Genomic DNA, 25,526 nt, shown 5'->3' with positions numbered 1-25,526 from the left:
CTCTTTGCTTACAAACCTCCCTCCCTCCCTCCCTCCCTCCCTCCCTTCTTCCTACAGTCCTTCATCCCTTCGTGTGACTACAGAGGGAGAGGTATTCCATGGGACAAGGGGGAAAAAATCATGACGAGGGAAAGTGAGCTTGGATGAGTGTGCTGAGAGTAATGAGGACGGCACTGAGACGTAAAAAGATAGAGGTGTTTGAAAGCTCACAGGCTGATTGGTGTTCTGTATCCGTGTCAGCAGACGCACCCAGAAAGGCAGCCAGAGGCGTGAGAGAGAGAGAGAGAGAGAGAGAGAGAGAGAGAGAGAGAGAGAGAGAGAGAGAGAGAGCGACAGGAGACAGATTCAACTGATAACATTGTCTCCTCTCTCTGTAGTGGGTCTCTGCTGATAAAGAGGACTCAGCCAAGCCAGACAAACACAGACCACAATGGAAAGGCTGGCCTGCGCACAGTGACCCTCTTAGTATTGACACATGGGGGCCTCTGGGTGACTCAGTGCTTTTGTGCAGCCACAGGAGAGCGTCCATGCCAGGCCCGCAGACCTGTGGGAATCCTTGCATGGGCTGCTAATAAGGTGATGTCAGCGGCAGCATTTCATCAGACCCATGAACTTCACTGCGCTCTCTCCTCTCTGTTGGTCTGTTTGCTCCTTCTCCTTATATTTGACCGCTGGCCAGAATTGTTTCTTTTCAATGAAATGTACTTCACTTTTTGAGAGAAGGATCATTTCACTTGGTCCGCTTAATAACCGATAAGTAGTTTAAGTCATTCATCAAGCAATAAAGCGAACAGTCCACAGCCCCGCTAGCAGCTCTGTGAGGCTGAACTTAAGCACAGGATGTGTTGGATTAAATGGTGATATTAGTATGCTAACATGCACACAATCACAATACCGACTCACTGGTGGTTAAAAGGTATAATGTTCACCACGTTCACAGTCTAAGTTTAGCATGTTAGCATGCTGACATTCGCTAATCAAAGCACTAAACACAAAGCGCAGCTGAGGCTGGGAAATATGACATGGCAGTTTTTTTTGTCTTGCATGTTATTGGCTGAATGATAAATTCATGAATAAAAAAAGACAGATTAATTGATGATACAACAAAATCAACACTTCTAATTCTCAGGCCTATTACATTCTTCTCCAGCATTTTTAAAGCAGGACCACAACAACACATGCACACATCCTCCCTATCAACCGTTTTCAGTGTCATGACCCAACTTGACATCGGCTCTCTTGTGATGGAGGATAGGTTTAATTAAATGGGTTAACTAGGGGATGATTTAATACCTGCCTAATCCTATGCATGCCCTAACAGCGTAGAAATGACAAAGACGGATCCTCTGGCCCTGATTCTGTGTTACACACACATTATCAGCGCACGTTTGTGTGTGCACATGGTCATGCATGCCAATGTGTATGTGCACTGTAACCGTGATGAGGAGGGATAGGCAGGAACTTAAGAAGATCATGCTCGTTGTTGCTCTACATTGATGCTGGATATAATGGCCTCTGGGCATCTAGATAGGCGGCTTCTCTTTCCTCTGCATGCAGAAATGATAAGCATGGAAGGAGACTGTAGCTGAAATTGCTCTGTCTAGACACAACCAAGGCCGAATAACTGAAGGCAGTGATGCTTTAATGGACTGATTTGTAAAAAAAAATTATGTGAACAATAAATATAGACAGCAGATGCATGGCACAACCATAATTCGTACAAGGAAGACCTTTGGTTTGGGCAAACAAAAGTTTTCCTTGTGAGAGGGCAGACCGCTTTTCTGCTATGCTTTCAGAGTTTGCAGCACACACAGCTAAAGCAGACGACTAATCAATACAGCAGCCTGCAGGCAGGGGAGTCCTGTTCCCTCTTCCCTCTTACCAACTACTGTATTTCACTGCAGCAAAAATTCTGAAAAACATAATCTGTGCAGGGCTGGGCAGGCCTGAAGAGTCTCTGCAGAGAGAACAGCCTCATTAAGTCCTGTTCTCTTTTTCATGTGAGGATCATGAGATTTCAGAAACAGGGACAAAAGAAAAGATTAATGGTCAGATTGAAATAACTGGACGAAATCACGTAGCTCTGTTGACACATTCTAAGCCATCGACACAGCGACCACTTCCCAATGTTTCCACATCAGGTCAACACAACCATAAAAACCTGAAACAACAAAGAGACCCGGCTGATGGGCTGGAGTCACTCACCACCCCTCTGGGCTGCCGCCCCTCCCTCTATGGTCTCAATCACAACATCCGCACCCCCCTCCTGCAACACATTCACACAGGAGGGAAAAAAAAACTAAAGTAAAAGCCATACACACATGCAGGAAAAGTGGCCCTGATGTGTGACTCAACTTACAAAGACAAATGACCTTCCCTTCAGGCCCTGACAGAGCACACGCACATCAACCACCTCCATTTAAAACACCAGAGGCAAAACACAAGGGCAGACAGGTCCTTATCTATATGCTCAACTGCATCCCTGAGCCTGTTGCTGGGGTCACAGGTCAACACTGTCAAAGCTGCAGTGTTTTATTTATCATTTATCAGCAGATAGCTCCTTTCCTCCAAAATATTATTTAAACTAAGCTGATCTATAAATGGCTACACTTCAGATAACCTCTTTAAAGGACAACATTGCCTAGGCCATACATTTATTAAATTACTTAAGTGTTGTTAAACCTGCTTTGGCCTTATTTCCATGGCTGACTGCAATCCAGCAGACATCACAAGGTGCCAAACACAGTTTCATTTCTTATAAAAGCTTTTTGGGTGACTGAGTCAACAGCCGCTCTGTACAATCCACTTTGAAGAAATTACATGGAATCTATCAGCCAGACTTCTTTCAACAACATGCATCCACAACGTTCGCTACACACAATATTATGCAGCTTAACTCAGACATGAGATATTTTAGCCACAGAGAGCAGAAATCGATGCATAATTCCCCACTTCACTCCAGGGAAGGGCCATAGGGGAGGATGGGGGGGGGGTGCCACAGGAGATGAAGAGGGGGATGGTGGGCGGATGGTGGAGAGCACAACCGAAAGACGGGAACAACACCATCTCATGAGATATTGATTCAGCCCCTCCATCCACGTTCCCTGCCCTCCCTTGAACCCCAGCTAATGCACAAGAGGAGCAAGATGGAGGAGGAGGAGGAGGAGGAGGAGGAGAAGGAGGAGAAGGGAGAGACAGAAACCTGTAATGCATCCTTACTCCCAACTCAGAACAGGCTGATTTACAACCACAGCTGCTCTCTTTTATGACTCCTGTCAGTGAATGGGATGCCCACTCAAGCACAGCGGGGTGCACTGAGCATTTCTAAAAAAGTTAATAAATGTTAAGAAGTATTCAAAATTTGCCTTTTATTCAATGCTGATTCACCACCTCAAAGACAGAACGCCAGATGTGTCCAAATCTTAACAACTGTGTTGCTCCCTGAAACGTGCCATCAGTCATGTAACTGCAGCGGTTAACAGTTGGTGAGGGAAATATGTTACACATCGCTGGAAATCTCTAATATATTCTGGCTGAGCTGTTCTTTGCTCCATGAGACACAGGCCGAGTGTGCAGGTCCTTCTTTGGGCTTCAGAATTCACTCTGAAGGAGGTAAAGTCAAAGAACACCCTCACACCTTCATCACCCGTCCCTGTTGACCGAGAGGTCGTATGATTATTAGTTTGGCTTATGCAGATAGAATATCCCAGAGGGACTGTGTTGAGGGCAAATCAATCAACTACAATATACTGTAGTCTAAGTATGTGTTGCTATTTGTGGAGTTCACAGCTGGCCCTAGAAAATAATGTACTATTAAAACATAATTTGCCACATGGGGAAATATTATAGACAGTATAAAAGAAGTGGATTTGACCAATGTGGATGTGGCTTAAACCTGCAGGGGCGAGTCCACTGGTGGCAAAAAGAAGTCTGATTGTATGGAAGTCTATGAGAAAATGACCTTTATTCTCACTTGATTTGTTACCTCAGTAAACTGTTTCCTATTGAGCGTATTGTCTCAATCACTTGTTTCAAGTGGTCAAGTAGTTTTGTAAATTATGGTCCCATTCAGAGAAAAACAGTGAGCGACTCTGGGAAGTCACTGCTCCCGGCTTTATGCTAAGCTAAGCTAACTGGCTGCTGGCTCTAGCTTCAGATTTAGTGTCCAGACATGAGAGTGGCATCAGCGTTCTACAGGTGAGTGGTACTAATAATAAGAGGAATAATGCTTTATGTTTGCTGCAATTTTCAGGTCCAGCAAACACGGAAGTAACAATGAATGCTGAATGTGTGCAAACACTATGAAGAAAGAGAGCGACGACTGCACAAGTGCAAGAAACTTAAAAACGCTGAAGATTTCATGCTGACCTGATGAATCACGACTGAATCTTTCTTTTTAGGTATTTCAAGTTACCATGTGAAGAATCTGATGTAGATTTCTTTTGGCATCTTTCCCCGCCTAAAGCCTTGAGAACAGAACTGACCTGGAAACAGCCTGTTCTAAACTCATCACAAGCGTCAATTCTTCTGCCAACTTTCAAAGAGCTACGATTGTAGCTCTAATTTATTTTTCTCACTCTGCAGAGATGCTCAAAGTGACAAGAGTTTTCCTTTTCTGTGGAAATCTCCAGAGACAAATTAATGAGTAGAGGGCAATTTTCGGGAGAAAAATCAATTTACTTAACTGTACAAAAGGAATAATCCTCGCATAAAATGACTTTATGACTACAAGGCTGTTTTTCCAGTGTATCTACAGACCATTTCAATAATTGTTGACAGCATGATGGAGATCACTGTTAGCCATATGAACACACTGCTCTTCACATTCTGCAGTGGTGGCATCCTCCTCCATCTCGCCTCTTACTGTGTCCGACCTGAGGTTGATCTGCCCAGAGACAGCGCTAACAAGCCAGAACTACGGGGTAATGGAGTCTCCGTCACTGCTTAGGCAGCTATCCAGAGACATTCAGCGCGCACACACACACACACACACACACGCACACACATGCAAGGAGGGAGAGGGTGACGGGGATGGCAGGCAGGGAGAAAGATGGGGAGGGAGGCTGAGTGAGAGAGCTGGGTGAAGAGGAAATGTATAGGAGAGGAGAAGACAATACAGAGCAAGGAAACACTTTTTCCTTGCAGAGCCAAAACATGCTTTTAGCATCTTATTTCTGCTTGGGTCCTGCAGACAGCAAAAAGACAACTGCAGCCTTTCCTGAAGAATCTAATGTGCAAATAATAAAAGTAAGTTTGAATACACTTGCAAAAGGCTTAAGATCAACAGAAAGACAACTCATGTCAAATATATATGAAGATATATGAGACATATGAGGGTTTTTTTTTAGATATGTGGTGCTGTATTCCCACTAGAACTATAACAATTAGTCAACTGACAGAAAATTGTTCAGCAACTATTTTCACAATCAGACAATAGTTGAAGACATTTTTCAAGCAAGAACGATAAAAATTCAAAAATTCAAGAGGGAGAATTTGTAGAAATGAATCTCTTTAAGTTTTGGACTGTTGGTTGAACGGCATAATCTATTAGAAAATGTCACCTGAGGTTCTGGGAAATCATGAGAGGAGAAAATATTCTGTGGAGTAAACAGTAATAGAAATAACCATCAGCTGTGGCTAAAATGTCCACTGGAGGATGATGGTGTTTTTGGTCCAATCAACACTGGATTTCACTGTAGCCAGATGCAAATGTGCCAAGTTTGGCACAGCAACATTAAATCAGTCCAGTGTCACAGCAGCTGAGTCACCAATGTCCTGCATGGATTTTGTGAGTAGGCGAAGCAGCGCGCTAGTCAGTTGTTCTACACCAGCTGGGGCAACCAGTGCATGCGAAACATATGTGTCAGTGAACATATGCAAACACAGTAGGAACATGCATGCAGCTGGCCAGCTTACACACACACACACACACACACACCTGCACACACAATAGCATAAAGTCAATGGAATCTCTACTGAAAATGGATAACAAATTAATAAAGAGATATATGCTGCAGTATATAGAGATAACTCAATATCTGGGACGACACAGTCTTTGTTTTGATAAATTAACACTGACGGGATGAAACAGAAGACACAATCTTTTCTCAAACAAAAGAAAAAAAACGGCGAGACAGTGTAATGGATTTGTGGTCTTTCATAAGAATAACCAACAGCTATGAGATACTTTGACCACTCAGTCCCAGAAGCAATTCCAATTTCCATTTGCAGTCTCCCTGCCCTTCTATAATGCACCTCTGCCTGGTGCGGTGGGAGCAGACGTGATGTTATTGTAGTGGCAGGTTTGCACTCCGCCATTCGATCTCATATTCATGGAGGTGTGCGACAGACAGACAGACAGGAACCAGGAGGTGTTTTTCTGTGGAAGTAACATCACCTCTGGAAAATGCCGGCAGTATCAGGCTGTCTCTTTGTTTAAGCATGCTGCTGCTGTGAGCTGCACAAAGATCATCCTGATTCTTCACGCAAGTCCAAACAAAATGTTCATCTAGTCAAGGGGTGAAATGAAAGGGTGCTGGGAGGAAAGTGGGAGGAAAGTGGGAGCTTTAAATACATTATATAACCATGTATGCATAATGTAACATGGCCAACTCTGCCAGTCATATACATCCAAGCAGAGCATGTGATGTTCATGATTTCTTTACTTGGCTATATATATATATGTATATATATACATATATTTATATATATGTTGTACCAAATGTACAAAAACGCCCTCAAAAAGCCATCATATAATTGGCATTTTTGATGACTTAAATTAGAGCTCAATTAAAAAATAGCTACTGATTAATTTTCTGCTGTTTAACAAATCAATTAATCGCCTTATTGTTGCAGCTCTAACATGTGTTATACTTTCTTAAGCATTTTCTTGCGACTGTATCTTTAGACTTTATCTTTACCATGTTCGTTCGCCATCTAACGACGAGGCTTTTCTCAGGTGAAAGCAAAGCTCTAATCTTCACATTCTCCTCGTTGTTTTTGTCCTTTGGCACCCGAGGATCTCCGAGCATATGCGACCTTGAGCTGTGAAGCCCTGTCAGCATCCGCTTCTTGTTTCTATATGCATGTATGCATTAATGACTGAATGTTTAAACACAGCCAGCATTCATTATTCAGGCTGGATCACACAGCACTTTTCTCCACTTTAAATCTTTAAACGTGGACTGTTTAAGCCAAAGAAATGTGAACAATAAGCATTTGGAACATGAGTAAATGTGTATTTGTGTGTGTGTGTGTGTGTGTGATCTAAGAACTTGCATCTTCATAGCACATCTCTTTGCACATTCTTCATGGATAACCTTATCTCGACATCCAGATCAATGGACGACTGAGCCACCACACAAACAACAGTGGACGACTCTGGAGATCCAATTACTGAGGGGTTTTTTTTTTGAGAAAAAATATGTATCTTGGCAAAGCACCAGAAGGCTCTGAGTCCCAGCAGAGTTGCCTGAAAGTAATGACTGTTGTTTTGCACACACAGAGGAGGAATCTTGACACAATGAAACACAATGGTGTGGGAGGTGAGGTGGGATGTTACTGTGCTCTTGCAGAACCCAGAGCTTGCAATAAATAAATTGCAATATCCAGTACTGCTGCCTTCACAGCCACTGCACAGAAACACCATCACATATTCACTTTTCTTAGATTCTAACTTATTTATACAGGATGAGACGAACAACACCATGAGAATAGACACTGCTTGTATATGTCAGCCAACTGGTGGATTTTCAACTAAATTAAATTTAAGTGAAATTAAATTGTTCCTCATTTTTGCTGGGTACCCCTGAGAACACACAACGACCTCTGCTGGTCCCCACTGGATCCCCTCTGGATGCCCACAGATACAGATGAGTAAAAAGAAGACTTCAGTCATGTCAGCTTTAGGTGGACCCCCCCCCCTTCCCCCCCAGCTGGGGCACAGCAGCTGGTCACATCCACCTGACTGCAGTGCGTTTGCGTTTGCGTCCCCACGGTGTCTGATCCACAGCAGAGCCCGGCCCCCCTACCTCCTGTAACTGCTCCAACTCCTTCCTGAGAGTCTCCTGGTCGGTCTCCAGGTCTGCATACTTCTGCTTCAGCGCCTGGTTCTCCTCCAGGACGACCAGACCGCACTCCGCTGCCCTGATCTTCTCCCGGTTGGCCTCGGCCAGTTCCTGGGTGAGCCGCTCCACCTCGGCCCGGTACTGATCCACCGATTCCCCGCATCCTGCGCCGGCAGCCATCGCCCCTCTCTCTGTGCCCCCCTGTCGGTCTGCGGTTCCCTCTGCCTCCCCCTCCGCTTTGGACAGAGCCACAGAGGCGGGCGGAGGCTGCTGGATGCTGAATATGCCCCCACCCCCCCCTCCTTCTCCCGAGAGGCAGTGCAGGCAGGGCGGGCAGTGGAAATATAAGACCAAATAGAGAATATTTACATTTACCTGGACAGGGTTTACGAACAGCACCTAAATAACAGTGAAACAACCATAATGGCTGGTAGTTGAAGCCTTGCGATTTAAAATCAGGTCAGTGTTTCCTCCAGCGTGACACTCAGCAAAACATCATTTGTGCTTATTCATGGGGGCGAGGGCGCCACCTGTCGGCTGTAATGAGGCATAGCATCTATCTATCTCTATCTATCTATCTGTCTATCTATCTATCTATCTATCTATCTATCTGTCTATCTATCTATGGTTATTTTATTGGATATATTTGGTACAGACAATAAATGTTGAAATAAACACAAAACAGTGCATATTGCAAATTTCAGCAATGTCAGTTGAAAAAGAAAACACACACAAATAAAACTCAAAGTAAGACTGATGGTGGTGACTTCAGTCCAACATTACTCCTGACATGTGTTCCCTGTTTAAAACACATATGGCCGATGTAGTCCACAGGCCAGTGTGCATTGTAATGCAATTATGATAAAGTTGTGTTATATTTCCATCTTGTGACCAACTGGGAGACTAATTAGGTGTATTTTGAAGTTCATTTGGTCACCCGGATTCTCAGAAACTGAGGTAATCCTATATTTGATGTTTACAGTTGGAGGCTTTAGTTGCTCACTTATTCCTGAATACCTTCACTTGGTCATTTTGGCTCAGTCCCATTCTGAATGTATTTTCCACTGATTAAATTGGAAATGATTTTAAGCAGCTATAACTGATACCTTTACAAAAACAATGTATAAAATGTAAGTGTGAAAACAATGCAAAAGCCTTTTGCTCTGAACCTACAGACAATTATCACCTTTATCTACAGCTCATTGTTTAACTGTCCGGTGTGCGACATATCAACTTAAAAGATGATGATAAGTCAATGATGGGCTCTCAACATGTCTCCGCTGCCTTCAATGGCCCAAAAATGAGCAATTGCAGTTTTTTCGACTCAAGACAAAAGTAATTAAAACACACATACAAACAAAATCAAGGAGAAATGAATTGCAAACATCTTTTTCATCCAAAAGTTGTGTCAACTTTCCCTGTCAGAAAACACTTAATGTTATACAGTATTACCATCATTACCATTTCAATCTCTAAATGAATTACTGATCTTTAGCAATGCAGACATTATATCAGCAAATACTCAAAATAGCATCTATCTCTTATTAGCACCGGTCAATAAGATGTTCAGTGTTTCACTGTCGTCACATCAATGTGCTTTTCATACAAGAAAGTTCTGTATTTACAGTAAACGCAGTCCTGTAAAACAGAGCAAGATGTACTATCTCTTTGTTCAGAGTATGAATCAGTATAAATGAATGTGTGGTCTAAGGAAATTGCTAAATTTTGGTTTATGATATCACCACTTTGTGAAAGCTAAGAAGCCACAGGATGGTGAAATTCTGGTTATAAAAGCGTGGTCAAGGTTTTTTTCTTTGATGCCCTCCACCAACTATTTTGCCGCATCCAGGAGTACAGTTTATCTCACAGCAAACACGTGCAATAAAAGCAGATATGATCGGGGTGAAAAGTTGAACTGCAGTCAGCGTCGTGTTAACTTTAATCAGTTATGGTACTGTCAAGTCGGTTATGCCGTCGATAGTGGAGGTGATGTGTGTCTTATCTTTCCTTTAATTGATAATTATTGGAAAAACTGAATATGTAACGATACTTGGAAAGAAGGGGACACAAGCTGTTTGTGTCGGTGTTGGAGGCTTTTCACACAAGTGTATTAGTTTTACAGCAAACTGGTTTCATGGTGAATGGAAGCAGCAGAGACAATTAAAGTACAAGTGGTTCTATTATTACAGGTTGTGAAATACATTTACAGTAGCCTGATGTTAAAAATTGGTTTAACAAAACGAAAAGCAAATCATAGTCATCCACATACACTTAACTTTTGATTATTTTTCATGTAAATCACAATTATTTACACACTATATATCTGGTGCATGAATATACACTCATTTTCTGTACATTCAGTGAATATTTCCCCTTCGTTCTCTGAATTCACCCGCTGACCTGCCAGTAACCCCAGGCTTACGAGCCAAAATTAAGATAAGAACAGGTTGTCAGAAAGTCACACACAGATGAACTCTTTATGGCAGCGCTGTATCTTATCTCTGACAAGGAAGTGTGGTGTCATGAAAAAATCAAAATGCTCTCCTTCACGGTAACACAGCACAAACACAGCGCTCTACCAAGAAAAGAGTGCCCTCAGACCTTGATCTGTACAAATACATCAGTACAGACTTATCACAAGGTCTTTTGTCTCAAGCAAGACCAAAAAAAATGCTTTCAGTAGCCAGACAGGACATTCATTTAGATGTCTACTTATTTGGTAAATAAAAATGCAAACTTTATTTCAGGTTGTAAACACAGTACATACAACACATTTTGACAATTAATGATGACACATGAATTAAACAGTTATAGTTTACATTGCATTCAGTAAAGTCTGCATCACCGGCAGCTCATCATGATCTTTGATCCACATGTAATTTTAAAAAGCACATTTGTGTCGTAATTTGTAAGAATACTGATGGTGCTATCTGTCTGTCTCCAGAGGGTCAAAATACAGAGTTGTGTGACCTGGGGAATGCGTGCTGCTCAGCAAGGTGGGTGCTGATGTCGCCCTGAGGAACAGCCTTGATTGAAGGGGTTTAGGTAAGCAGCACGGCAGCCAGCACACAGCCTGCAGATGATGAGGAGGACGATGATGGTGAAAGTGGTTGTGATAATTATGATAATGATATGTACTGTTGTTTCTGCTGTTATCTATATTTTAATTATCACTGTTTCCCTATAATTATTTGATTTCATTTATTTTAATTGAATTCAATTTCATTTAATTTTAATGCAATTTGTTTTTAAACTGCTTTATTATTTTACTTCCTTTTTAAATACGATAAATAATTCATTGTAATATTTTAACTGCAGTTCAATTTGTCAGCTCCTTTTTATTTTCAGAGCACCTTAAGCTCCATTTTGTGGATGAAAGGTGCTATATGGGACTATTACGTATTAATGTATATATGGTGCATTTAAGCAAATTATTCTGAAATCGTATTGACTATTTATAAAAGATAAAGTTACCTCATAATGAAGCAGGGGGTGAGTGGATGACTGTATGTGATGTCTGTTCATCAGCTCTATGTCCTTTACTGTCTCAGCCTTCCTCCATTTGGCTCTGCGGTTCTGAAACCAAATCTGAAGCACAAATAACAACACAAATAAAGTGACCTGGAATAACACACAGTATGTGGCAGAATAAAGAAAGGCCTGTTTTCTTATCTCTTCCCTCTGAGGAGGAATCAGTATCACAGTATCCTGTAAAGTGTCATTTATCATTTGGGAGGTAATTCCTTATGTAAGCAGCTGTCCAAAGACCATCAGTTTTGTCAAATTGCTGACTGTTCAGGATAATCAGTCTCATGTTTGACAACATTTACTGAATTGTTAGTACCGGTTTGTCTTATTGACTCGTTTTACAATTAAAAAGCAATGTCAGCAATAAATCAGTTGCACAATGAAGGCTGCAGTATGTGTGGTCAGTGTTTGGTCATTTGACCAAACTTCATCAATAAAGGACTAAAATAATGATACGGTTTTGATAAGGAAAACTAAATGGTGCCGTTGTGCAGTTTTTGTCACATTATTAAATAATGCTTCATTTGAGTATACTGAACATTGCAACAAACCATTAAAGTATTATTGAATGTTGCCGTGATGGAGGAATACATTCAGACCACCAGTTAATTCTCAGAAATGATGAGCTGCATGCGTCTCACCTGTATTCGGCCCTCAGTGAGGTGCAGGCGGGAGGCTAACTGGTCTCTGGTGTTGACGTCTGGGTAGTGACTCTGCTGGAAGACTTTCTCCATCTCCTGCACCTGGAACGCCGTGAAAGTGACCCTCGTCTGCCTCTTTTTCCTCTGACCTGTTGACAAAATAATTGCCACAGACCCGTCTTCATCAGCACCTTAACATGTAGCCATCACGACGAGTTATTCTCCTCTTGATTCTATTCTATAAATCACGACACTCACTCATGCAGTCTGTGGTGGATTTTGGAGGCTCCTCAAGTAGTCTAATGTGTGGAGTATCTACTGGCAGAGAGAGAATTCCAACATTAAAGGGAATATTTTTGGTATATGTCGTTTTTTTTATGTTGATGTAGCAAGAAAAAGAGTTAATTAAAAAAACCTACCTGCACATGATAGCTGGTCAGATATTCTGGTATTTTCCTTGATAACAGACCAGTTACGATGGACTCTTTTCTCTCTCCTGACACACGTGGGCCTCCTCAGTATTTCTTCAATCGAATGGGACAATTTTTTGTGTGGTTGAGATTCCATTTCTTGATCCACGCAGGACTCCTTCTCCGTCTCTCCCCTTTTCCACATTTCCAACAGTTTATCCCCCGCCATCAGCACCTTTGTCATCAGATTTGCCAGGATTCAGGAGCTCAAAGTATCCCAGACTCCTCTTGTACACACACCTCTCAGGCCAAGAAAACTCCTCTCTGTAATCTTTGTTGCTCTCTACTTTGCGCAAGGCGAGGACAGTAAGGTTATTCTCCTCTCAGCCTGTGTTTGACTTGCATCACATGTTCATTATTAGGGAGGAGCAACCGACACTGTTGCAGAAAAACTCAGCAATCAGCATCTGTTGATGTCAATGTGTGTCTTTCAGTGTCCCCAAAGACCCTTAATTTAAGGCGTGCTCTTTGTAAATATATAAACTCATTGTCCTGATATTATTATCTGCCCTTATCACTCATTCACGCACACCTTTTAATAGAACTGAGCTGTTCTGTTTACTCTCAGGCTTTACTGCCTTAAATGTAACCAGCATAAAAACTAATTCTTGCATTGTAAGGCCCAGCTCAGGCAAAACCTCTGTGGTTTCATTAATACCTAGATACTCTTTAACTATAAAACACATTTCAGTTTCTGATTCTCTTTCTTATCACCAAATTTACAGTACTGGAGGAATTAGCTTTATCACCATGGCCTCAATATGCCCTCTCACACTTCAGTTCACCTCCCACGAACACTCATAACACAGGATAACGGGAGATTACATCATATGTGTTTCTTATGTCTCCGTCTTGTGGGTTGGGCTCTTCAGTGCATTCATTTTTGATTGACTTTAACAATGGGCAGCATGGTGGTTAGCACCGCTGCCCCACAGCAAGGTTAGGCTAACTGGCCTCTCGCCTGATGTCATCTAGGATTGGCTTCAGCCCCCCCACGGCCCTTCGGGATAAGTCATATAGATAACGGCTGGATGGACTGTAAGAGTGTGACATAGTGAGAGCTTCTTCTATTTCTTATCAAAGATCAGGTGGCATGGACACAAATCAACTTGTAGATAATTGTATTAGTTTAAAGCACATTATTAAGGTTAAACATGGCAACATGCAAAAAGAGAGCAAATAGCATGAAGCTTACAAGCTCAGTGTGTATATATGGAGCAACTGGAGGTGGACGCAGTCTGGGGGCAGTGGTGAAAAAAAATATAAAAAGATTCACAGTGTTCATTGCATAAGCATGGAGAGAGTCGAGATGCATTTATGGTGAAACGTTGTGTTTTCTCCACTAGAAGTTCATCCTAGAGGGCACTTCTGCTGCATTTTTTTTTTTGAGTCCCCATTTGGCTGGAACCAACATTTCTTTTTGTTAGACCTTCCTTGCCTGCTAAACACCCTTATCTTTCAGACTTGATGCCCCCACTTGTATTGCAGAACCTCTGTTACAGTAAAAATGTGCCCAAGCCCAAACTGAGATAATCCAACAATGGGATTGTTTCCCCAGACTTTAGGAAACTCCTCCAGAGCCAGACTGAGGGACAGAATACATTCCCCATGCACAGTAAGCTGCACTCATTGTATAAAATCACTGCAGTGCACCTTTAACATATCTACATCTCACACACACACACACGAAGTAAAAAAGTTGATACAATTTAACATTACAGATGCTACATGTATGTCCAAATGTTAATCTCTTGAGTAAGGTAAATAGACACGGAAATAAAATGGAAACTAGATTTTTTAAAATGTAGTTTGCCATGCACAATGCACTGACAGCTATGGCTGCCAGTCATGTAATAATTCATTAAATAACACAACGAATTTTCACTCTCTGACCCAGTATGCTTTGCAACATGAACATGAATCCTGTAGGTGGCGCTGTTTTCCACCTCACAGGCCACTCCAGAGCCATTAAATGTGACCCACATGTGTCTCTTGTGGTCTGTATGTCTAGCGAGCAGAATGTGCAGTCATGAGTGAACAAAAAAATATAGTGTATTCAAAGGAAGTACAGTCAAGTTATGGCAAGGGGCAGACACATTTCCCCTAATAAACTACAAATAAAGGTATTTTTCTGTCAAAAACGAGTGTGGAAACAAATATTAAGCTTATTGTAAGTCATCATTTAAAAACAGCCTTATTATGCATATTATCAATGATATTAATTACTCAACCAGCAGGATCACAGGGACAATGGGATCAGAAGAAACCAGGAGGAGGATAATGACTTCACTGTTTTGTTTCTCATCCATTTTGGGTGCTGCCTCAGTTATGCAGTATTATGTCTTATTATTAGTATTATGTCACTTCATAGAGCTATCTCTAAACCTGGTCTGTTTCCCTCAGACCTTTAAATAAAAATAATATTTGTTATTTCCTTTTAATTCCAACATGTGCAGCATATTAGTCTGTGACAGATTCCCCAGATTTCCCGGCCTCTCACCCAATCTGATTATGGGACCGTCTCTGACAAACGCGTTTATTTACTCTCTGTGGCCTAATGTGATCATGTGCCTCTGAGTTACAGTATGACGCATCAACTCAAATGTGAATGACATGATCGACAACAGTTTCTTGTTCAGTCCAGGCAACAGAAAAGAAAGCATCAACTTCCCTGCCTCTTCACAACATTGGCCACGCTCTGCTGATGGATGACACACTGACAAAGATGCTTCATGTTGCATTAGTCAGAGCTTTGTTTGAGCAGATGACAACAATGGCTCAAGCTTCTTTTTACCCAGTTCAACCAGCAGCTTCAAGGCGAAGCACATTTGATATCACGGCTCACATTTAATCATACACATTACAATATTTATAATATGATTGTAGCCCTGTTACAGTAATTTCAAAGAATACTGGTGCTAATCCCAGGACCGCACTACCTGACACGTGATGCCACCTTATACACTGCACGCAGTCACAAGACCCCATGATGTCCCAGCATTGCTTCTCTCTGTCCCTTGAAAGTTTCATGTGAGCTCAATTTCCCTCAAGTATTCTAGTTGATGCATTATTTTTTTTTCAAACTCCCATTCCTTCTATTTGAACAGTCAAAACAAAAGCTTTCTCATAGCACTGTGTGACTTAGAGGTGCTTCTTGAACCCTGCTCAGGCTGTTGGAGAACAGCATCAAATAACCAATCTGTTTTGGTTTCAATTTTCCGCAGCATGACGGTGTCACATGCAGGTCATTTGCTCGTTTTCTGTGGATCTATGGATGGCAGTGTTGGTTGATTGACTGGTTAGTTCACCACTTTGGTCCAGAACGGAATATCTTGATAACTATTAGATGGCTGAGCTGGACTGCCATCAAATTTCATCCCCAGAAGATGAAGTCTGTCAACTCCAGTGATCCCACTTTTCCTCTAGTGCCACCGTGAGATGGACAATTGTAGTTTTGAGTGAATTCTTGACAATAATTGAATAGATATCCATGACATACAGGCATCAATGTTCCCCTCAGGAGAAATTGTAATAATCTTTTCATCTAGTGCCACCACCAGGCCTAATATTTCCAGCACTTTCTCTTAAGACAAAACTTGCTAACCATATTCCCGTCAGCCTCACTTGTACTTTGTGTTTAGTTCTAATTAGCAAATGTTAGCATTCTAATATGCTAAACTCAGATGGTGAACATGGTAAATGTAACCTGCTTAAACACACACACACACACACACACACACACAGAAGACACTACTGAAAACATTGAGCTTGACTGAGAGCATTATGTGAGGTTAAAAGAGGCAGCTGACGGGTGTGACTGGTTGGGAACCCCCCAATAGTTGGACTATAACCAACCAAGAAGAGATGAAGATGAACAATCCTGTCACAAAAGATGTGAAAATACAACATATGGATGCAACCAGAGTGAGACTCTGAGCCTCATCTGCTGCTTTATTATGAACGCCCTCTATTAGACCCTGTCTTAATTAAGTAGATGTGGGCTGCTATTAAACTCTGAATTAAGACTGATAATCTAGTTAAATCTAATAGCGTCTCGGGGAAGTATGAGCTATACAGTAAATTAGGAAATGAAGTTAACATTTATTGAACATTTACTCATCATCAATAACAGCTCTGTACCCTGTGATATTTGGGCAACATGTGATGGTTACATGGGTTGCCCTCCCAAAACAATTAGTTGGTGTTAGAATTAGAGCGGAAATAGTCTGGAAAGCGCAAGACAGATCTGAGCTATGCCTCGAAGGCTGGATTTTGGCTATTCATTACCTCTGACGACAGAAACCTCTTGACTTGGCCGGAGAACTCAATAAGTACTGCCTTGAAGGATCTGCTCCCTCAGCTAAAGAAAGCACTCTCAAGGAATTACAGATTTCTCATGTTCTTTCAGGCTTCTTAAAGTTCTCCCGCTGTGAGATTAACATAGAAAAAAGAGTGGGTTTGAGAGAGACAGATAAAGAGAAAAAAATACTGTACCCTGTCTGAAAGGGCATCTGCATCCTGCCAGGGGCAGGCTGGTCAGCTGCTGTTACTGTTGTAATTGGGCTCACATGAGCTGCTGGTGGGGCTCATGTCTCATGTCTGCTCCTTCCTACCAAAAGCTCCCACCTCCCAGCCCTCTTCCTTCTCCATGCGACTCCCTCTTGATGTGTTCCCTCCCCTCTCACAAATGTTTTTTTTCACTTTTCTGTTTTGTTGTCGGGCTCAGAGGACCACCACCTGAGCTGATAGGGTGAAGCTGAGATGGCTCCTGAAAAGGAAAATAATGGTCTTGACAACTATGCATTCGCAGTAAGTATAACTTTTACTTGATTTCCTACAAGAAAATGATCTGAAAATATTTGATTCTTTAAATGGTCTTGTGAAGCTATTCACGGTGATTGTAAACCTTAAAATTCATAATATTAACCACGTAGCTGATCATCACACATCCCAGCATTTCAGCCTGTATCCATATCATATGTGTACATATTATGCTATGATTTATTTCTCCTCCAAACACTGATCTTTTAGTAGCACAGGAGAAACTAGGTGTCATGGTCAGTTAATAATTGACACCAGATAGAATAGCAAGCAAAGTAGCATCACGGATACACAAGAATGCGCTTGTTTACATTCTTGCTCCTCCATGATTAAAATCACATTATTGAAAAGATAAGAGACACGCTGTTTAGTCAGAGAAACCGAAGCACAAACTGCTCAGTTTGTGGTTTCAGGCTCCATCTTAGCCATGTCCAAAATCACTGACACTTTGTCTGAACTGAAAGAAATCATGCATGCCAGCATTTTTAATCACTGATTAAGTGATACGTCCACTTGACTGCATCTTTTTGTTTTCATCCTCTTTTTCATCCTGTAATGCCTTGGATGTGATAAGAAAAAAATCACTTCTAGAGAAAATCATCTATTTCTGTGGCTGCTAGAAAACCAAATCAGGCATTTAACCACATTTCCTCACTAAGAACAGTCAGAATAGGGAAGTCTAGTCTAAGTTATGCTGGTCTGAAGTGTTTAAGCATGTTTAAGCATCCCATTGTTTGTGATGCAAAACAAAACAAAAAATCTGCAGTATGCTGTCATTTCATTTCATCATGTATCTTTGATTGATCCCTGTTTGCCTTTCTCAATGACTAACTGAAGCTTGAAGGACGCTTTTGTGATCTACATGAGACAAAACATGGAGACGAAACGGACTCGTCCACAGAGGGAGATGGAAACAAACTAGCGTACTGTGTAACAGATGTACCTCCATGGTACCTGTGCATCCTTCTAGGCATCCAGGTACGTCAAGCAAGGGGATTTTAAGGTCATGTTTGACAATGAGTCATTTCCTGATTGTGTATGTAGTGTGTGTAATTGTGTTAGTAACAATGCAAACATGGCCACAGTGTCACACGGGAGCATCCGTGTGATGTTTCCTTCACGGTTGGTTAGACTTGGTTTTATTTATGTAGGTCTGAATATGACGTTTGCTTCAGATACTGTTGAGACGGTGTAGTCAGTGACAGTGACAGGTTGATTTATGTACTTACCGGCTGTCCTGACTGAATCATATTTGCCCAGATTAACAGTTTTTTTTTCTCTCCTAAGCTATCTACCACTGTCAGCATACATATAGTCTACAGTCTACATGTAGTGGGCTACAAACATGTCAAAGGTTGTTTTATAGTTGGATGATTTTATGGTTTAGCCATCAAACTAACATCAAACTAAACATATCTGTTGATATTTTTCTCCTGTTTGTGCTCCCTCAGCACTGTCTGACAGCATTTGGAGGTATCATCGCCATCCCGTTAATCCTGTCACAGGGGTTGTGTCTGCAGCATGACGGCCTCACACAAAGCCACCTCATCAGCACCATCTTCTTTGTCTCTGGTGTTTGCACCCTGTTGCAAGTTACCTTTGGCATTAGGTAAGGAAGCAAAGGAGATGCACAGTAGTTCATGAGCTGGAAGATTGAATGGAATGGAATTTGATCAGAGGTGGCTGTAGGCAATCAATTTCTATTACTAATCTCTGGATAGTTTACACTCATTCGCAGGATAAGTTTCTTCAACATAGAAATCCAGCATACAGCAGGGTGCATTAAAGTGGAATTAATAAAGCTGCTGCGTCTCAAAGTTAGTGATGTGCAGCCTCAACCATGAACAATATTTCTGTGAAGATTCTCAGTCATCCAGGTCATTAGTTATTCCTTAGGAGTGACTTTCACTTTTAAAAGTGACTTTTAAACAATACTGAATAATATTAAATATTAAGAATTCAATATTCTGCTGTTAGTGGCCACAGCCTCTATTTAAGGGATTATCAGTGGGGAAGGTCGAGCTTTTGCGTCAAGATGCTTTTGCATGTTGAAGTATTTTTAGCTGTGATGGGAAACAATGGGTAAAAGAGGGAATTACATATTGAGATACAGTTCCTTACAATTATAATAAAGACGCCAGAACAAAGTCTATCAGCACAAAGCGTTAAAGCTACTCAGTCTGATACCCTGTGAAGTGTCCCTTGTGTGCAGTGACATCCACAAAGAAGACTTGAAATGATGTCGTGGATTTTGTTCTGAAGACATACGAACATAAACCCTGTTTTGTTGCTCTGAATTTGTACTATGCTTGTGCAGACTCAGCCCGGCTGAATATTGGTGTCACAGTAGGATTAGGGGAAGGAATTTCCATCTTATTATGTTGGGAATCAAGTTCTTGCTAAATCCACATTCCCTTGGCTTAGCACCACTGATACTTTCTTGTCTCCAAATACCTGGAGGTCAGCTGGAAGAAAAACAGTCAGTATATTTAATGGTACAATGTAGCAAAAGACAACAACACTAATCATTTGTGTTCTTTGGATGAAGACACTGAAAACTCATCAGAGGATATTTGTCCGCTATGTGTCTTTACTGTTCCCTTGAGTTTTCCATGTTTTCCATATAAATACATGTCCTCTGACAGCTCTGACTTGCTGTGAGAAACAGTTGTTGCATGTTGTAATATTAAGTTCTGCATCTGCTGCGGTCTGATGGGAACTGTTAACAGTGAAGTGAGTGGCATAATGAGGATTATTACATAGCGGATGACTTTAACTCAGTTAACCTCTAATACAGCAGTTAGCCAAATTAGAGAGTCACACACTCTTCACATGATTTAAATCAACTGTTTTGTTATATGTAAGTGAGAGTCAGAGGGCCTGAGGACACAGATACAGACTCTTGAGGCAGACTTGAGAGGAGCAGCACTTTTGCCCAGAAAATGCCACCTTTCGATTGCTTTTCTTCTACGGCCAGTTTAGAAATGCTTCTCTATGCTGGTGCCATAGCGGTCTGACTCCCTTCTCTTAATCTCCTACCTCCTGATGTCTTTTCGACATCTTTATTTCCAGACTGCCCATTCTCCAAGGTGGTACGTTCACATTACTGGCACCTTCCATGGCAATGCTGTCCATGCCAGAGTGGACGTGTCCTGCTTGGACCCAGAATGCCAGCCTGGTCAACACCTCCTCCCCAGAGTTCATAGAGGTGTGGCAGAGTCGCATGAGAGCAGTAAGTAAACCGTCTGATCTTTCTAATCACATCGTACCGCGTAACTCACTGAACTTTGGTTGACAGCTGGAGCGGGATCTTTTTCTTTAGAAGGTATTTTGTTCATAAGTAAAGACTCACCAATCAAACTAATGAGCCTGATTTTTAAGTGTAAAAGCCATATGACAGTCTGACATAAAGTTTCTCAACTCCAAAACCAAACGAGCTCATACACAACGGCTGATATACGACATACGACCATACACTGACCACCTCTAAACAAAGCAAAGACTACCTCTGTCATGTAACTTAAAGCTGCACTACTCAATATTATCTTAAATGACCAATAGCTCAAATGACTACATCTAATTTGAAGATGTCACTCATAGTGACATCAACCACCCCTCATCTCTACAGGGAGTGTAAATATCTTTCAGGTTTGTTTGTTTTGGTTTTTATGGTATGCAGCTTTAATGTTCTGGGTCAGTGTCATCATTCTTGTCAACCTTGTTTCCAGGCAGCAGTTTTCAGTGAAAAACCACCTGTATACTTCCTGCCCAACATCAGTCGAAAGACACAGAAAGCTAAGGAGACACATATATTATTCAGTAGTTGGTAAAGACATAAACAGAGCGAAAATAACAGGAAATACACAGCGTACACTGGTCGGGTTGCTAGACACATAACTCCAAATGACCACTAATGCTGCTCTGTGACTGTTACATGTATAGACAACTTACATGTTAGCAATATCAACGTATAAAGCCATAACATTTCAAATGTGTGTATGATGTTCATCTGCCCACAAGTGGAGAAGAAAACAGATCATTACTTCTTTAAAGTAAAACAAGTAAAAAGGTCTGCTCAACAACAAAATAACATCTGCTTTGAGTGCACTGGAAGCATGTCTCTGAACACTTTTACATAACATTTCTACATGTCTGAAAAAGGAGGGCTCAGTGCTCAAAGTAGTTCCCTTCCACAGAGATAGGATGGAGTAGGAAAGCATCCTAAAGGTGTTTGTTTATGACCAGCTGTATAATGTCTCTTTCTGTGAATGTGTAGAGTAAACCAGGTGTGAGTTTTACACACTCTGGGAATATGTCAGTTCTTCTTGTGACAGTATTGTGTTATGAAAACACTTTTTTATGACTGCTCTAACGATATAATGATGAGTGTATCAAATTAGCATTAGTATCAGCCATGGCAACCATACGGATTTGTAGGAAATGTGATGTTTAAACCTGCATATGGTGGCAAAAATGTGACAATGGTTGTTATAAGAGTGATGCTTTCATTTGATTGTCATTTTCCTTGTGTCCGTCTTCAGCTGCAGGGCTCCATTATGGTGGGCTCACTCTTCCAGGTGGTAGTTGGTTTCTCCGGCCTTATTGGCCTCTTCATGCGCTTCATTGGACCTCTCACCATCGCTCCCACCATCTCTCTCATTGGACTGTCCCTGTTTGACTCAGCTGGTACCAATGCTGGCCTCCACTGGGGCATCTCTACCATGTGAGCAAATTCCTAAATAATGTCATTTCAGGGTTTAGGATCATTCTGTTACAAAGGATAAAATGCAAACAATCAACAGGAGTCTATTTCAAGTCTGCTATTAAATTTATATTATTTTAACAATGTTACTATAACTTCATTTTCTGATCATGTTGCATATAATGTAAACCTATGTTAGGTTTAGACAGCAATAAAATGAGCTCCTGGCTAAAGTTCATGCCAGTTAAATGCATAAAAAAATTTAAAAAAAAGTTTCCTTCCTCCCTTGTCAAGAGTAAAGCCAGGTTTTTAATAATAATAATATTAGACTTGAAATCTGTGTGAAGTCTTTTCTTGGCAGGGCAGGAAAGCCTATTAAGAAAAGAACCTGCCCAGTTTGTCCACTTTTAATCGTGTTGGTTAGAACTATACTTAGCTTTAAAGTAGTTCAGTCCTTCTTATATTCAAGACAAGTGACAATTCAAGTGAATTTTGTATTGTTGATTAATGTATTTGTGTCTGTCTCACACAGGACCACATCACTGATCATCCTGTTCTCACAGTACCTCCGTCACATATCTGTTCCCTTTCCTGTCTACACCAAGGATAAAAAAATGCACACCTCCCGTGTCTGCGTTTTTCAGATTCTCCCTGTGAGTATCAAACAAGTTGTCTTTGCTGTTTGCCAGTAGTTGTCTTTAGGATCGAAATATATGAAATAAATTGTGCATCTGTGCATTTTTTTTTTTTACTTCCTCAGGTTCTGCTTGGAATAACTTTGTCTTGGCTCATCTGCTACATTTTGACAACCTACAATGTACTTCCTGCTGTACCAGACCAGTACGGTTTCCTGGCTCGCACTGATCTTAAGGGAGATGTTATAAGCCAAGCTCCCTGGTTCAGGTTTCCATACCCAGGTAAGAGGCCAAACTACTATATGACATTTTAGGAATTAGGAGAAAGGGATATGATAGAAAGATAGAATAGAAAGATATTGCAGGCTATACATAATGTTTCATTCTCTGTTCTCTTATGCTTGCATCCAAACTCAGGTCAGTGGGGGATGCCGACTGTGAGCCTCGCAGGGGTGGTTGGCATCTTGGCTGGTGTGATTTCCTCCATGATAGAGTCTGTAGGGGACTACCATGCTTGTGCAAGGCTATCTGGGGCTCCACCTCCTCCTAAACATGCTATCAACAGGGGTATTGGCATAGAGGGACTGGGCTGTCTGCTGGCTGGGGCCTGGGGAACGGGAAATGGTACCACCTCATACAGCGAGAACGTTGGAGCCCTCGGTATCACAAAGGTAAGGTGAGCCTGTATGACAAGGCTAGGAGGACGTTTATCTGAAAGTTATTTACTCAAACTGTTTGGTAAGCATAACCTTTTTTTTTTTTTTTTTTTTACAGGTTGGCAGTCGCATGGTGATAGTAGCCAGTGGAGTCTTGATGGTTGTCATGGGCGTGTTTGGTAAGGTGGGCGCTATTTTCACCACTATCCCATCACCTGTGATAGGAGGGATGTTCATGGTCATGTTTGGCGTCATCGCTGCAGCAGGAGTTTCTAATCTGCAGGTACACACTCCATAACCTAAAAACACTTTTGCAAAATTATTTTTTTAACTGTCTGAAAACATTTTCTGCTAACTATGTTTTTTTCCCTCACATTTTTAGTATGCAGATATGAATTCCTCTCGAAACATCTTCATTTTTGGCTTCTCCATGTTCTGTGGTTTGGTCATCCCTAACTGGATATTAAAGAACCCCAAAGCTATTACCACAGGTGCTTGAATGAAAATTCATTGCATGATCAGTGTTTTTCATTTAAAAGCATCATTCTTTTATTGATTATGTTACCCGAGTTATCACTGTTTTCATCGCATTGTCTTCAGGTGTGGTTGAAATCGACCAGATGCTGCAAGTCCTTTTGACAACTAGTATGTTTGTGGGAGGATTCCTTGGCTTCCTACTGGACAACACAATTCCAGGTATTATTTACATCTAATTATAGTATTAGTTTATTTACTTTATTAGTGTCCTTATGTTGAAATTGTTTAAGTAATCTAAATCTTCACCTTTGTTAAGTCATACTATTATCATTGTATTAGCAGTGAAATCACATTGTAAAAATATGTAACACTTAATCTTGGTAATTTGATCCACTTCCTGGATGTACTGTAAAGTTCCTGGGCTGAGGTTAATCACTCGGCTTGGGTCAGGTTAAGAAAAAAAGATCACAGCAGGAACACACTGAATTTCAGTTCCACAACAGTTTGGAAATTTCTCTTTGTTGTATACATATATTGTAATGTAAGTGTAACAGGAGAGGAAGAGTATCTAAGGACAACAAATTTCTGCATTTTCAAGCTTTGTGAAAAATGAACAAGCTAAGTGAGACAGTGCGATTTAACACAATTATTACGTGTCCAACAGGGTCAAAGCATGAACGAGGCATCGTGGCCTGGAACAAGGCTCACGAGGATGACTCTAGCAACACACTGGAGAGCGTGGAAGTCTACAACCTTCCCTTCGGCATCAGCTCTTACTTGTCTTCCTTCTCCTGGCTCCGGTACATACCTTTCTGCCCTCCTGGCGTGCCCCGCTCCCCGGATGGATGCGGAGCAGATACGAATGCCCTTGAGCCTAATGCCCTGGAGCCTAAACAGCCACTGGGGCAGCCAGAGCCTTCACAGATCATTGTTGGAGTTGCTCTGTGAGTTGTGTACTCGCTTCATTATGCCATTTAGAGGACTTTCCAAAACAATGTACCATCAGAGGCAGCTCAGTTTGGATCTCCTGTCCTTAAAGACACTGTACTGTAACAACATGGTGCAAAGTACGACATCTCTCATGAGATGTAATATATTGTAATATATTGATATCCTTTAGGGAGGTACCTAGCTACCTGAAGTTGGTTTAAGTCAATTTTTTGTAAATTATTAATGATGGAAACATAACATAACATAACACTGTTGGCTATAAACAATGATTTCTGCAAAGCTTGGTGATGTACTTAAGTTGTCTTTGATCTTATCAGTCTGAGAACTGCAACCAGGTGCTAGTGAACAAACATTGAACAGACATGTAAGTAGTAGATCCATGACGTTTATTGCCACATTCAGCACATAAATCCAATGTATAGTTTCATGTATACAATATCTCATGTTTGAATTAACGCGGCTGTGATAATCAACATTTTAATATTATGTTTTGTGTGTAATTATCAGTCCATGCACTTTACCTTTTTGACAGGACTTTTGTCTCAGGCTCCTTATAACCTGCATACAAGATGCAACAGT

The 25,526-nt window shown here is 41.3% G+C and overlaps 3 protein-coding genes across 4 annotated transcripts in view; 1 reads left to right on the top strand and 2 right to left on the bottom strand.

Moving 5' to 3' along the window:
• bicd1a (bicaudal D homolog 1a) overlaps nt 1-8,246 on the bottom strand; it is a 28,640-nt gene extending 20,394 nt beyond the window's left edge. Inside the window, exon 1 of the mRNA XM_070830648.1 lies at nt 8,031-8,246. Within this exon, the coding sequence (XP_070686749.1) occupies nt 8,031-8,246 (216 nt within the window). The remainder of the gene's footprint in view (nt 1-8,030) is intronic.
• A 2,676-nt stretch (nt 8,247-10,922) lies between these two features.
• Nucleotides 10,923-12,893, bottom strand: LOC139201929 (intestine-specific homeobox-like). Of its 2 annotated transcripts, none has more exons than XM_070831378.1 (5): nt 12,655-12,893; nt 12,494-12,553; nt 12,236-12,384; nt 11,541-11,654; nt 10,923-11,139 (listed from the first exon to the last, which is right to left on the bottom strand). In XM_070831378.1, exons 1-5 carry the CDS (start codon nt 12,887-12,889, stop codon nt 10,993-10,995), a joined length of 705 nt encoding a protein of 234 aa, XP_070687479.1. In that variant the 5' UTR covers nt 12,890-12,893; the 3' UTR covers nt 10,923-10,992. The 2 variants fall into 2 exon arrangements, with proteins under 2 accessions (XP_070687479.1, XP_070687480.1); XM_070831379.1 differs by having other exon boundaries at nt 12,494-12,550.
• A 4,533-nt stretch (nt 12,894-17,426) lies between these two features.
• slc23a4 (solute carrier family 23 member 4) lies at nt 17,427-25,464 on the top strand. The gene is made up of 12 exons (XM_070830804.1): nt 17,427-17,514; nt 18,364-18,504; nt 18,978-19,135; nt 20,599-20,758; nt 22,068-22,249; nt 22,761-22,881; nt 22,989-23,145; nt 23,281-23,534; nt 23,638-23,802; nt 23,902-24,010; nt 24,120-24,215; nt 24,661-25,464. Exons 1-12 carry the CDS (start codon nt 17,467-17,469, stop codon nt 24,942-24,944), a joined length of 1,875 nt encoding a protein of 624 aa, XP_070686905.1. The 5' UTR covers nt 17,427-17,466; the 3' UTR covers nt 24,945-25,464.
• The last annotated feature ends 62 nt before the right edge of the window (nt 25,465-25,526 follow it).

This window comes from Pempheris klunzingeri, chromosome 5, assembly GCF_042242105.1.
Source record: "Pempheris klunzingeri isolate RE-2024b chromosome 5, fPemKlu1.hap1, whole genome shotgun sequence".
Classification (NCBI taxonomy): domain Eukaryota; kingdom Metazoa; phylum Chordata; class Actinopteri; order Acropomatiformes; family Pempheridae; genus Pempheris; species Pempheris klunzingeri.
The sequence above is the reverse complement of the archived record's forward strand: the minus strand, read 5'-3'. Positions and strand labels throughout refer to the sequence as shown.

What these genes read in the sequence shown, in the direction of transcription:
- LOC139201929 (XM_070831378.1), bottom strand. Translation starts at nt 12,889, where the DNA reads ATGACAAAGGTGCTGATGGCGGGGGATAAACTGTTGGAAATGTGGAAA. An exon ending in TGACCAGCTATCATGTGCAG is followed by an intron (nt 12,554 to 12,654) that starts GTAGGTTTTTTT and finishes TCTCTCTGCCAG; the next exon opens with TAGATACTCCACACATTAGA. An exon ending in ACCCCCTGCTTCATTATGAG is followed by an intron (nt 11,140 to 11,540) that starts GTAACTTTATCT and finishes CATCATCTGCAG; the next exon opens with GCTGTGTGCTGGCTGCCGTG.
- slc23a4 (XM_070830804.1), top strand. Translation starts at nt 17,467, where the DNA reads ATGGCTCCTGAAAAGGAAAATAATGGTCTTGACAACTATGCATTCGCA. An exon ending in GCATCCTTCTAGGCATCCAG is followed by an intron (nt 18,505 to 18,977) that starts GTACGTCAAGCA and finishes GTGCTCCCTCAG; the next exon opens with CACTGTCTGACAGCATTTGG. An exon ending in ACTGGACAACACAATTCCAG is followed by an intron (nt 24,216 to 24,660) that starts GTATTATTTACA and finishes CGTGTCCAACAG; the next exon opens with GGTCAAAGCATGAACGAGGC.